The sequence below is a fragment of the Cebus imitator genome, unplaced genomic scaffold (genome assembly GCF_001604975.1).
Source record: "Cebus imitator isolate Cc_AM_T3 unplaced genomic scaffold, Cebus_imitator-1.0 Scaffold200, whole genome shotgun sequence".
NCBI classification, from domain to species: Eukaryota; Metazoa; Chordata; class Mammalia; order Primates; family Cebidae; genus Cebus; species Cebus imitator.
The window spans coordinates 681,326-692,915 of NW_016107515.1; the positions used below are offsets into that span (position 1 = coordinate 681,326).

General features: G+C 49.5%; 1 protein-coding gene across 2 annotated transcripts in view; it reads left to right on the forward strand.

Moving 5' to 3' along the window:
* The window catches only part of SH3PXD2B (SH3 and PX domains 2B), a 115,261-nt gene that overhangs the window by 34,704 nt on the left and 68,967 nt on the right, over positions 1-11,590 (forward strand). For both annotated transcript variants that reach the window (XM_037745422.1, XM_017547670.2), the window contains exon 2: positions 802-882. In XM_037745422.1, the coding sequence (XP_037601350.1) occupies positions 802-882 (81 nt within the window). The remainder of the gene's footprint in view (positions 1-801; positions 883-11,590) is intronic.

An 11,590-nucleotide genomic window follows, 5' to 3' on the forward strand; every position in this document is an offset into this window, starting at 1 on the left:
AACTACCCTATAGCAACAAATAGTTATGCAGTCCAGGAATGGGTCATAGGTATGCTGACCCCTTAGCTCTTAGATGTCCACCTGGTGTGTCCAGGGCCACCGAAGGCCCCAGCCAGGCACCTCTGACCTCTAATAGTCACCTCAGTTTGCCCGGATTTGTTATCAGTGTCTTGTTTTCTGTGTGTGCTGTGACGTGTGACAAAGAGTGGAAGTACAGCCCAATGGTTTATAAAATGGTCCTTTGTCCTTAATTTCATCAGCGCCCCACATCTATCCTGGGAGGCAGAGGAAGCAGGTGCTGTTAGCCCCATTCACAAGAGAAACTGGGACTTGGGGAAAAAATAACTTGGCCCAGGTCCTCGTTGGTGGAGACAGCATCATGGACTGGCCTGTGGAAAATATAAGATGGCCAAGAGCTGCACGTCTTTGTGACATCTCCTGATGAAAGTCAAGGTTTTAGGAATGACTGGCAAGATAGCCAGCCTGTGGCTTGCTGAATTGACCGGGTAGTGAGAAATCCTGGCAGTGCTGAAAATGGTAGCTTCTCCCGAGCTGACGCGGCGCCATTGCATCCCCATACTTGTTGTCATTCATCCTTTGCACAACTCTGTTGGGGGTTATTATACACATTTTATTGAGGAGGGAGTTGAGGCTTACAGCAAGCAACTTGTCCAGCCAGTCACTGGCAGAGCTAAGGCTGAAACCCACATCTTTCTGACTCTGAGTCTTGTGCTCCCCCTGGTTCCCAAGAGTGGGAGACTGCCTTGATGTTTACACCTATCTCCTCTGTTGCTCCCGCAGGTCTACATCATCCGGGTCACGTGGTCCAGCGGCTCCACTGAGGCCATTTACCGGCGCTACAGCAAGTTCTTTGACCTCCAGGTAAGGATTTGAGGTCTCTGGTGAGCTGCATGGTGGGAAAGAGTTTAATTGGACATACGTTCTTCTACAGCTTTAGAGTCCAGAATTTTTTTATTTCTCAGACTTAAAAATGACATCCATGGCCAGGCGCTGTGGTTCATGCCTATAATCCCAGCACTTTGGGAAGCCAAGATGGGCGGATCACTTGAGCTTAGGAGTTCTAGACCACCCTGGCCAACATGGTGAAATGCCATTTCCACTAAAAATACAAAATTAGCCAAGTGTGGTAGTGCATGCCTGTAATCCCAGCTACTAGGGAGGCTGAGGCAGGAGAATCACTTGAACCTGGGAGGCAGATGTTGCAGTGAGCTGAGATCATGCCATTGCACTCCAGTCTGGGCAACAAGAACAAAACTCTGTCTCAAAAAAATAAGAAAGAGGCCGGGCGCGGTGGCTCACGCCTATAATCCTAGCACTTTGGGAGTCCGAGGCGGGTGGATCACGAGGTCAACAGATCGAGACCATCCTGGTCAACATGGTGAAACCCCGTCTCTACTAAAAATACAAAACATTAGCTGGGCATGGTGGCGCGTGCCTGTAATCCCAGCTACTCAGGAGGCTGAGGCAGGAGAATTGCCTGAACCCAGGAGGCGGAGGTTGCGGTGAGCCGAGATCGCGCCATTGCACTCCAGCCTGGGTAACAAGAGCAAAAACTCCGTCTAAAAAAAAAAAAAAAAAAAAAAAATAAGAAAGAAAATGACATCCATTACTTTTGGGACACAAATAATGTGCTTTGTTGCTTTATGCTTTGATATTTCATATTTCTCCCAAAAGAGAAAAGGTACCTGTTGACTGCTCCAGAATGGAGGGGAATCTGGAAATCATTTCCAAATGGCTTTGGCATGCAGCGTTTGAACTTAAGTTTTGAATGATAATCGTGTTTGCTGGTGAGCTGGGTTTGTTGAATGCGTCTGTACTTTCGGGATTGTTCAGCTCTGAAGACAGACCTGAATCTCCTGCTTCACCTTGGCTTCTCCCCGCAGGTCTTTGCCCTCCCTACACGCTCCTGTGCCTTCCTGGCTCACTCATGGTTCAGGTAACCCTTACTGCCCTTCAGGACTCTTACCCCCTGGGAAGCCTTCCCTGACTTTATTCTCTGGCCAGTGAGGGCCACCCGTTCTGTCTCCTACAGCTCTGTGCGTCTCTCTGTATTGAAGCTGTCCGCTTGTCTGTCTCCTCGCCTAGACTATGACTTATCGTAACCACATCTTTCTCTTCCTCTGTGTCCTTAATAATATATTCAAGGCCTAACACACAGCATGTGTCCAGTCAGTGTTTGGTGAATGAATGAATGAATGAACGAATGAACACCATATACACCACCAGGCTTACAGGGTGAAGGTGAACAGCTTGGTATAAGCCCATCCCTACTAGGGTAAAACAAGTCTAACCGATGGGTCAGTAGTTTTTTCTTGACGTCACTAACAGCAAGTAACACAGCAAGTGTGAGAAGTACTCATGGTTCCTCCTGGTAGCATATAATGGAGTTCTTTAGAAAGCCCTCCGGAGGCATTGGAAACTTGCCTGGCTTTCTGAACATGTGTCTTCTCCCAGCCTCCTGGTGAGGGGCCGTGTCACCTCTCAGGCCAACACGCGTCTCCATCCTGAGATGACAAGCTTCTTTTCAGGCAGAATGGTTCTGTTACAAGTGACAGAAACCCAACTCAAGCCGGTTGAAGTAAACAGCAGGTTTTTTGGCAGGTGGAACTGAACGTCCTAGGAGAATAAGTCTCCCAGGCTTCAGGCACATCTTAATCCAAGGTTTTTGTGGTGTCACCTGATCTGGCTTCTTCCTCTTATTTCAATTCCTAACATCCATGGTGTTGGCTTTATCCTTGAATCCCACATGATTGCGCAATGATACAACAGCTCTGGGCTCACGCTCACCAGGAAAGGGTCAAAGTCACTTGTCAGAAGTCCCAGCAAACACATTATTGTGTGTCATAGGCTCAACTCAATGCCAATCAACATGAGTGAGAAATGTGCCAGCCAATGGGCTTGCCGCAGTCCCCGCTCCACCCCAGAAGTCAATAAGGGTGGAGACTGAGACTCAGAGAGATGTAGTTTCACAAACTGCTGTGATCAGAGGTGAAGTCGACACTTCTGGCCATCAGAAGACTGCCTGTGCCCTTTGTACATCATCCTGTCTTTTCGCCTCACAGGTTCTCTCAGAAGGTTGGCATCCTTCATTATTCCGACCTAATCTGCTCCTGACAGTGTGGAATAGAGAATTTTCAGAGCTTGTATTTCATTATTTTGTAGGGGTAGGGGAAATAATGTGTTCCTAACTGGTTTCCCAAAACGCCTACATAACAAACTGCCAAGACTCATTGCATAATATAAAGCAAGTGAGACACCAGTTACCCAATTATTTAAAATGTAATGAACTCATCAGTGATGTTTTGTGTTCGGTATGCAATAATATCAAACAGAATTATAAACAAATTATATTTTTGCTTCTGCTCTGCAGCAAACAGAATGTAAATAAACAAAGCAGCTCTATGTTAAAGATGCCAAGATACCATCTAAAGTGAACTTGACAGGAGCGAACCTGGGGCAGGCGAAGAAAGATCTAAAGCCCCAGGGGAGAGGAAGGGAGGGTCACAGTGGTGATTTGAATGAGATACAAATGGAGGACCCTCCACATTCTTTACCTAGATCTATGGTGATTTATGCAGATTTATTATAGTAGATCTTCAAAGAGTGAGTATTGGGTAAACATTTTTGCAAGTTGCTGGACTGACTTTTCCTGCAGTGAGGGTCTAGATAGGGAGGGCTACCTGTATTTTGCTTTCAGGCCTCTTGCGTGCCTGACACCTCCAAAGAGCAGAAGAGAAGGTAGGAAACAATGACACATGATTGTTATCCTAGGAATTATTTACATCCACAGAGCAAAGCCCACTAAGCTAGCCCACAAAGAGAGGGGTGGGGTTGGACATATGGGAAGAGGCAGGCATGTTCCCTGAAACTCAGAGCAGAAAATGCAGCCAGCCTTGCAAGGGCCAGGAACCAGCTGGCAGTTCCCGGGCCATCTGTCCTTGTGGCCTCAGGATTTCCCATCGAGCCTGTTCTGGACTACTTCCTCCAGTTGCCCACTTGCCTACATCCCCCAGGAGCATCTGCCAGTGAGCACCTTCCATCCTAAGTTGCAGTGATCTTCCCTGTTGTCAAAGCACTAGCGTTTCTGGATGCTGATTCCAGTCTCCAGCAGGGAGAATCTGACTGTCCCAAGCGTCCTGGATCATAGTTCACTGCCGAGCCTGTCAGCTGTTGCCGGGGAGGTGGGGATGTGGAGTCATCTGGAAAAGATCCGATGAGAAGCGGCATGGGAAGGGGGCCGTAGAACTGCTTATGTAAATGTTGTTCATCGCTGACATGTCGAGGCCTGTGGACCAGGCTCGGTGCAAGGTGGACTGGGTTCTGTGAGTTTCCTATTCCAGCATGGCCTAAGGCTTAAGACCTTAGCTTTCAGTCAAACAGACCTGGATGCAAATCTCAGCTTTGCCTGTTTAGGGCTCAGCTTGGGGCCACCTCTGTATGTTTCTGAGCCTCAGCCTCCTCATCTGCATGGTAGAAATGAAAGCACCTTCCTCGTGCATTTTCGTGCCAGTTAAGCAGGACGCGCCTGGCTCAGTAAGCATGTTGTCACTTGCCCAAGCTGATACCCTTTGGGAATACTTGAGCCAGGGTTTGATCACGGGTCTTCCTGGCGCAAAGCCAATGCTCCTTCCACTCTCCTGTTCTGACTCAACTTTCCTAATTCTACCAGAACTTTAAGGCTCTCCTCCATGCTTTGCATAATGGGTAATAACTGGAGGGTTGCCGAATCAGCCTTCCCTCCTGTAACAAAGTTGTCTAAGGCAGGGCTGCTCCAGAGTCACAGATGGGGGGCTGCAGTGGGAAAGTCATGGAATTCCAGAGGGTCCTGCTCATCCTTGGAAGCATCCTGGAACTGGCCTCCTCCTCCCCCACACACCCCAGCGGGGAAAGCTGGAAGAGGTTAGCACAGGATCACACCAGCCCTCGCGGGCCTGCAACACCCTGGAGTTAGATGATTTCATGATTCCACCCTCCCCTCCCTCCTGTCTGGCAAGCAGCCTTGGTTTTTTCAGAAGTAACTTGGCCCAAACAGGGTGGAGAGAGCCAAGCCTTGGTGGAGGAGCAGCAAGGCCAGTGCGGCGTAATGGAAAAAGCAGAGGACTCAGTCAGGAGACCTGGGGCCCAGCCACCCACCAGCTGTGTGGCCTTGGGAACACCCGTTAACCCCTCTGTGCCCGAAAGCCCTCATTGGTGACATGGGTTGATAACAATAGAAACAGCTGGCATTTCTGGAGCACTGAATGTGGGCCCCATCCTGCTAAACATCTAGATGTAGTGACTCATTCAGTCCTCCAGACAAGCTTATCCAATTACACAAATGAAGAAACCCAGGCTCAGAGAGGTTAAGTCACTTGCCTGAAGTCACACAGCTCGTGAGCCTCAGAGTTCAGATTGGAAACTGGGCAATCGACCCCAGTATCCACACTTTTAGCCGCTCTGCTGTCTGGGGCTCCTCTCTGTAGTGGCTACTTCACAAGGTTCTTATGAGTTAAAATTATCATCTGTGTCCAGAAGAGGCAAATTCATAGATAGAAAGCAGGTTCCTGGTTGCCAGATGCTAGGGGAAAATGGGGAGATACTGGTAATGGGTACTGGGTATCTTTTAGGGGTGATAAAGATGTTCTAGAATTGTTTAGTGGTCACGGAGGCATAACCTTATGAATATACTGAAAACCACTGCATTGTACACTTTAAAAGGGTGACTTTTATGATATGTTAAGTATATTTTAGGGTTTTTAAAAAGGGATGGTGAGTGCCAGAGCAGTTTGTAGGCTGTCGAGCACCAAGCAGATGTCAGCTCCTAGGATTATTGATGGGCATGGGTGCTGCCAGGACTTGGTATTAAGATTAAAGGAGGAGACGATGCCAGTCAACAGAGTGCTGAAGATCCTGGGCTTTCAGATTAAACAGGGCTGGGCTTTGATCCAACTTCTGCCCCTTGCTGGCCATGAGATCTTGTTTTCATCAGAACTCTTTTAGGTACAAATGACACAAGCCCAGTCAAGACGGATTATTCAAACAGAGCATTGATTAGCTGAATGTAACTGAGAAGTCTAAGGAGATTGGCTTCAGGTGTGGCTGGATCTAGGGGCCACACTGTCAATGAGGACTTGGCTTTCTTCACTTCTTGGCTTTCTTTGTGCCCAGGCCACGTGGTGTCCAGTCTGGTGGCAGCCACAGCTCCAGGCTGCATCCCACAGATCAGCACAGTGACTTCAGGGGAAGACAGAACACCCAACAGTTGAAGAAAAAGTCTCATTGATTCATTTTGGGTCATATGACCAGCCTATTCAGGACCAGCCTGGGGACTAACAGTGGAATCAGTGTCCTGCCAATGCATGGAGACTAAGAGCAGTGGTAGATTCCTTGGAGGACATCATGGAAATACCCTGTAGGTGACAGAAAACAATATGCCCCCTCCAATGGGGACAGGACATTCAGGCAGAGAAAACAGTTTGCAGAGAGGCCACTCAGGAGTTGGGGCATGACCCAGGCTCCCTGTGGGAAAAGAAACTCACAATCACTGAGTGCAACGGTTCACACTTGCAGCCCCACCGCTTTGGGAGACTGAGGCAGACAGATGACTTAAGCCCAGAAATTTAAGACCAGCCTGGCCAACAAAACAGGATCCTATCTCTACAAAAAATTTAGAAATTAGCTAGGTGTGATGGTGCACACCTGTAGTCCTAGCTGCTCGGGAGGCTGAGGTGGGAGGATCCCTTGAGGCTTGCAGGTTGAGGCTGCATTGAGCTGAGAGAGAGGCTCAGTCTCACAGTTACCAGTGAAAAGGTCCTTTTTAAAAAAAAAAAAAAAAAACAGAGACAGGGTCTCACTTTGTCATCCAGGCTGGAGTGCAGTGGTGCCATCACACCTTCTTGCAGCCTCAAACTCCTAGGTTCAAGTGATCCTCCCACCTTAGCCTCCTGAGTAGCTGAGACTTAAGGCGTGTGCCACCACGCCTAACTAATTTTTAAAAATATTTTGTAGAGATGGAGTCTTACTTTGTTGCCCAGACTGGTCTCAAACTGCTGGACTCAAGCCACCCACACTCCTCGGCCTCCCAAAGTGCTGGGATTATAGGCCTAAACTACCATGCCTGGCTGGAAGGTCCCCTTTGTGAAGATTCACCTTCCAATGTGGTTTCCTGACTTGCTTACCTTAGAAAGGCCTGATAGTCTTGCCTGGTGCTATTACTTGACCTCTGACCACGCGTCTCATTCACCTGAGGGTGCAGAGATGGGATAGAGCCCTGGGCTTGAAATAAGATTACCTGGTGTCAGGTATTCTTCACTCTGTCTTACCAGCTGTGCCACCGTGGGAAGGTCACCCAGCCTCTCTGAGCCCCCATTTCTGCCCTAACTTGGGCCTACCCTGGAGAGTCCATCAGAGTGTAACAGAGGAGGCTGGCAACGAAGCAGAGTACTGGGGACGACGGCAGTGCCCACAGAGCTAAGGGCAGTGCCTAGCGGAAATGTGGCTGGGTTGAGCCACATAGTAACAATATCAGCAGTCATTAACTGGAAGGTGCCAGATGCCCGTCTTATATGCCACCTCCTTCAGTCCTCACGAGCATGAGGTCAGTATTGTATCCATTTCACAGATGAGGAAACTGAAGCTCAGAAAGGCAGAGTCACATGCCCGGAAAGCAGCATAGCCGGGATTCAAGCCCAGGTATGGCTGGATCTGAAACTTGCACTTCAAACCTCCCTGCCTCCTTGGGCTCCCAGATTATCTCTGAATCTGTCTATTCAAAGATAGACTTGCCCACATAGAGTCCTGCCCACCGCTGACCCTTCTTAAGGCCCACTTGGCTCCTCCCTCTAAGATACAGGCAGTGTCTATCCCACAGAGGCCAGTTCTGATCAAAACATGAGCACATTGCAAACAGATCTCAGACCAGTAAGGGGTGCACTTTACACTGTGCTGTGCAATCTTTGCCTTCTGAGTTTCCCCACTGGTTCATTGTGTCACCCAGGCCAAGAGTCATGGCCATCACTGGAGCCAGGGCTTCCCTCACTGAACGCACAGTTAAACATTGCTGACCCAGACCTCGAGCTGCCATAAGGGACTCAGATGGATCTCTGCTTTCCATAAGACTCCAGTGTTGTGGGAATAAGCACATGTTATTTCAGATAGAAAGAAACCCAGGTGCTCAGAAAGGGACCTCCCTCCTAGCCAGGGAGCTCAGGCAGGGCTTGCTTCCTGGAGGAGGTGACATCCGAGCAGGGTCTTCACAATGAATAAGGAGTTGCCCCTCCTCTGAGTCAGGGAGGGCATTGCATGCAGAGGACACCTCATATGCGAAGGTGCAGAGGTGTGATACAGCAGGAACCTTAGCTAGGCATCTTCCAGAACTCTGACATTGGCAGGGGCCACAGAGCCAGCTGAGTCACTCTGCCCGTTAGGGAGCCCTTGGGAGAAGTGCCAGCCACATCTGTAAGAAGAAATACTCCGTACTGGGAAGTTCATGCTGCAGGGATCCAGAGAAGCCTTTCCGGCTCCTCTCCTGCTCTGCATGCTGTGCTGCAGGGTTGCTGATAGGCACAGGGGCTTGCAGCTCGAGCACTTCTTAGATGCATCAAATCAGGTGGAGGCTGCACCTCCAGATATGCCTTTGTCTCTCCGGAAACTGTCCCAAGTCATGCAGCAAAAACCACTTGATTCCGGTTTACACTGATAGGACTGACCTGTTCCCTTCTTTTTTTTTTCCTTTTTGTGAAGTGCAGTGGCACAATCTCAGCTCACTGCAACCTCTGCCTCCCAGGTTCAAACAATTCCCCCACCTCAGCCTCCCGAGTAGATGGGATTATAGGCACAAACCACCACATCCAGCTAATTTTTGTATTTTTAGTAGAGATGGGGTTTTGCCATGTTGGTCAGGCTAGTATTGAACTCCTGACCTCAAGCAATCACACCCGCCTCAGCCTCCCAAAGTGCTGGGATTACAGGCATGAACCACGCACCCGGCCTTGACCTGTCCCCTTCTAAGATCCTGGTCCTTCTACCCCCGCCCTCTTGGGAGTTTGACAGCCCCAAATGTGCTTTATAGGACTGTCTGCTCAGAAGCCCCCATGCTCCACCGCAGAGGCCAAAGGGAAGAGAGTGTTTTCTTCCAGCTTTTCTGAGGACAGGTCTAGGGATGGCAGAATCGAAGAGTTTTCACTCCCTAGGCAGGCCTTGCCTGGCCGGGAAGCCTTCCCAGCAGGATCCCAGCCAACATCTGGCCCAAGCCTCCACCAACCATATTTCTCCTAATATTGCCTTTACTCCATCCTCAGACACACTTTTTCCCCAGACATTATCTTCTGAAATTGGAGTATGCCTCCAACATGTTGTGCATACTTAAATGGAATCGTTTTCCCTTCCCACTGAAAGCTATTACCATATGGAAGGTGTGTCGCTGGGAAAATACAGTAGTTGCCTTTTTCCACACAGTTAGCAATTCTTTATTTCTAAAATAGAAAGAGGCATGATTATCTTGGGCAGTTGCAGCTAAGCTGAGGTCCAGGCCCCGTTGCTGCCACCTGGTATGTAATTTTTCCTTTCCCAGACAGTGGCTCACCAAACCGGCTAACCACTTTTTCTCATTCATTTTTTTCATTCATTCATTCCTTCATGTATTTATTCATTCTTCACACAGCTGTCTAACAGGTGCCTGCCATGTACCAGTGAGGAGGTAGTGGGGCAGAAGAGAGGGCAAACAGACTAGTAGGGAGGTGGAACTGAGAAAATACAAACACGGACTTAGCGGGAGCACTAAGTATGGAGAGAGGTCGACAGGAGGTGGTAGCAGCCTCCGTGCGGCGTGTCCATCAGGACACCAGGCATACTGACAGTTAGACCAGCTCGTGGCGGGGGCAGAATCCTCAAAGACAACAAGCCACAGATGGTGACGAGGTCCAGCCTGCAGCTGCACGTGATGGTCCCAGGCCTCTCTCCACTTCCTGCCCGGGCTCCTCTGGGACTTGGGGCTTTTGTGATGTTGAGGGGGTAAACCCCTCCCAAGTTCGGCCTTGACGGCCGCCGCTAACGCAAACCACGTGCAGTGGCAGCTTCCTTGGCGTTTTCTCTGGACCACGTGTCTCGCATTCCCTCTACCGCAAGCTGATGTCTTGAAACTGCTGATGGAGTGTTCTCTCTTTCTTCTTGGAAGCCTGTGATGTGGCAACTTGATGTGACTCCTTCTCCCTTCCTGCTCCCCAAATGACTCATCTTCCTCTTCAGTTCCCAGTCCTCCCCCTGAGCACCACTTCTTTTGTTGTCTGGCAGGGAGCAGGGGTGGTGGGTTTTCTCATTACCAAGGATGACATTGGTTAGACTTTGAGGCCTGTGCCTCCGCTCCTGGTGCTGCACACAGCCTGGGCCTGGTCCCTTGGAGAACCTACTTCAAGGCCTTCGGGTGCCTAGTGTTACAGTTCTCTGCATAGACGCAGTTGGTGGCTGATAAACCTGGGCGCACCAAGACCAGCTCGGCAAGGAAAGCTCGCGAGGCTCTAATCTCCTCCCACCTTCTTACCCTGAGTCCTAGTCTTTGCAACTAGCAAACTTACAGATGGCCATCAACACTGACACAATGATGAAGAAAATGAGAGAACACTGGATGTGGCTTACATAGGAGGATGATTGTCATAGTCCAGCCCTGCACTGTTTGGGATGGTATCCACTTGTCACATGAGGGTATTTAAATATAAATTCAAGTCAATTAAAGAAAAATTTTACATCAAGCTTCTGAATTGCAGGAGCAGCATTTCTCGTGCCCAGTAGCTACCTGGGGGCACCACGCATGGGCTCACACCTGTGATCCCAGCACTTTGGGAGGCCAAGGTAGGCGGATTACCTGAGGTCAGGAGTTCGAGACCAGCCTGACCAACATGGAGAAACCCCAGTCTATACTAAAAATACAAAATTAGCCGGGCATGGTGGTGCATGCCTTTAATGCCAGCTACTAGAGAGGTTGAGGCAGGAGAATTGCTTGAACCCAGGAGGCAGAAGTTGCGGTGAGCCGAGATCGTGCCATCGCACTCCAGCCTGAGAAACAGTGAGCGAAACTCTGTCTTAAAAAAAAAAAAGAAATAGCTACCTGGGGGCTGGTGGCCCCTGGGTTGGACAGCAAGATGTAGAACACCTCCATCATGGCAGAAAGTTCCAGCAGACACCCCCACTCCAACCATGGGGCCACCTGGGCAGTCCCGAGAGTTTTTTTGCCAACCTTAAAACACAGCCTCACAATCTAATACTATTCAGCCTTAAAAAAGAAGGAAATTCCTTCTTAAAAAAGAAGGAAATTCGGCCACATGCTACAACATGGATGGAGCTTGAGGATCTTATGCTAAGTGAAATATGCCCGTCCCAAAAGGGCAAATAGTGTGTGATCCACTTATTGGAGGTAGCTAGAGCAGTCAGATTCATAGAGACATTCTGCAGAGTTGTGGTTGCCAGGGCCCAGGAGGAGGGAGGTGGGGGGAGTCACAGTTTCATGGCAGGGCCCAGGGGAAGAGAGGTGGGGGGTGTCACAGTGTCATGGCAGGGCCCAGGGGGAGGGAGGTGGGGGGAGTCACAGTGTCATGGC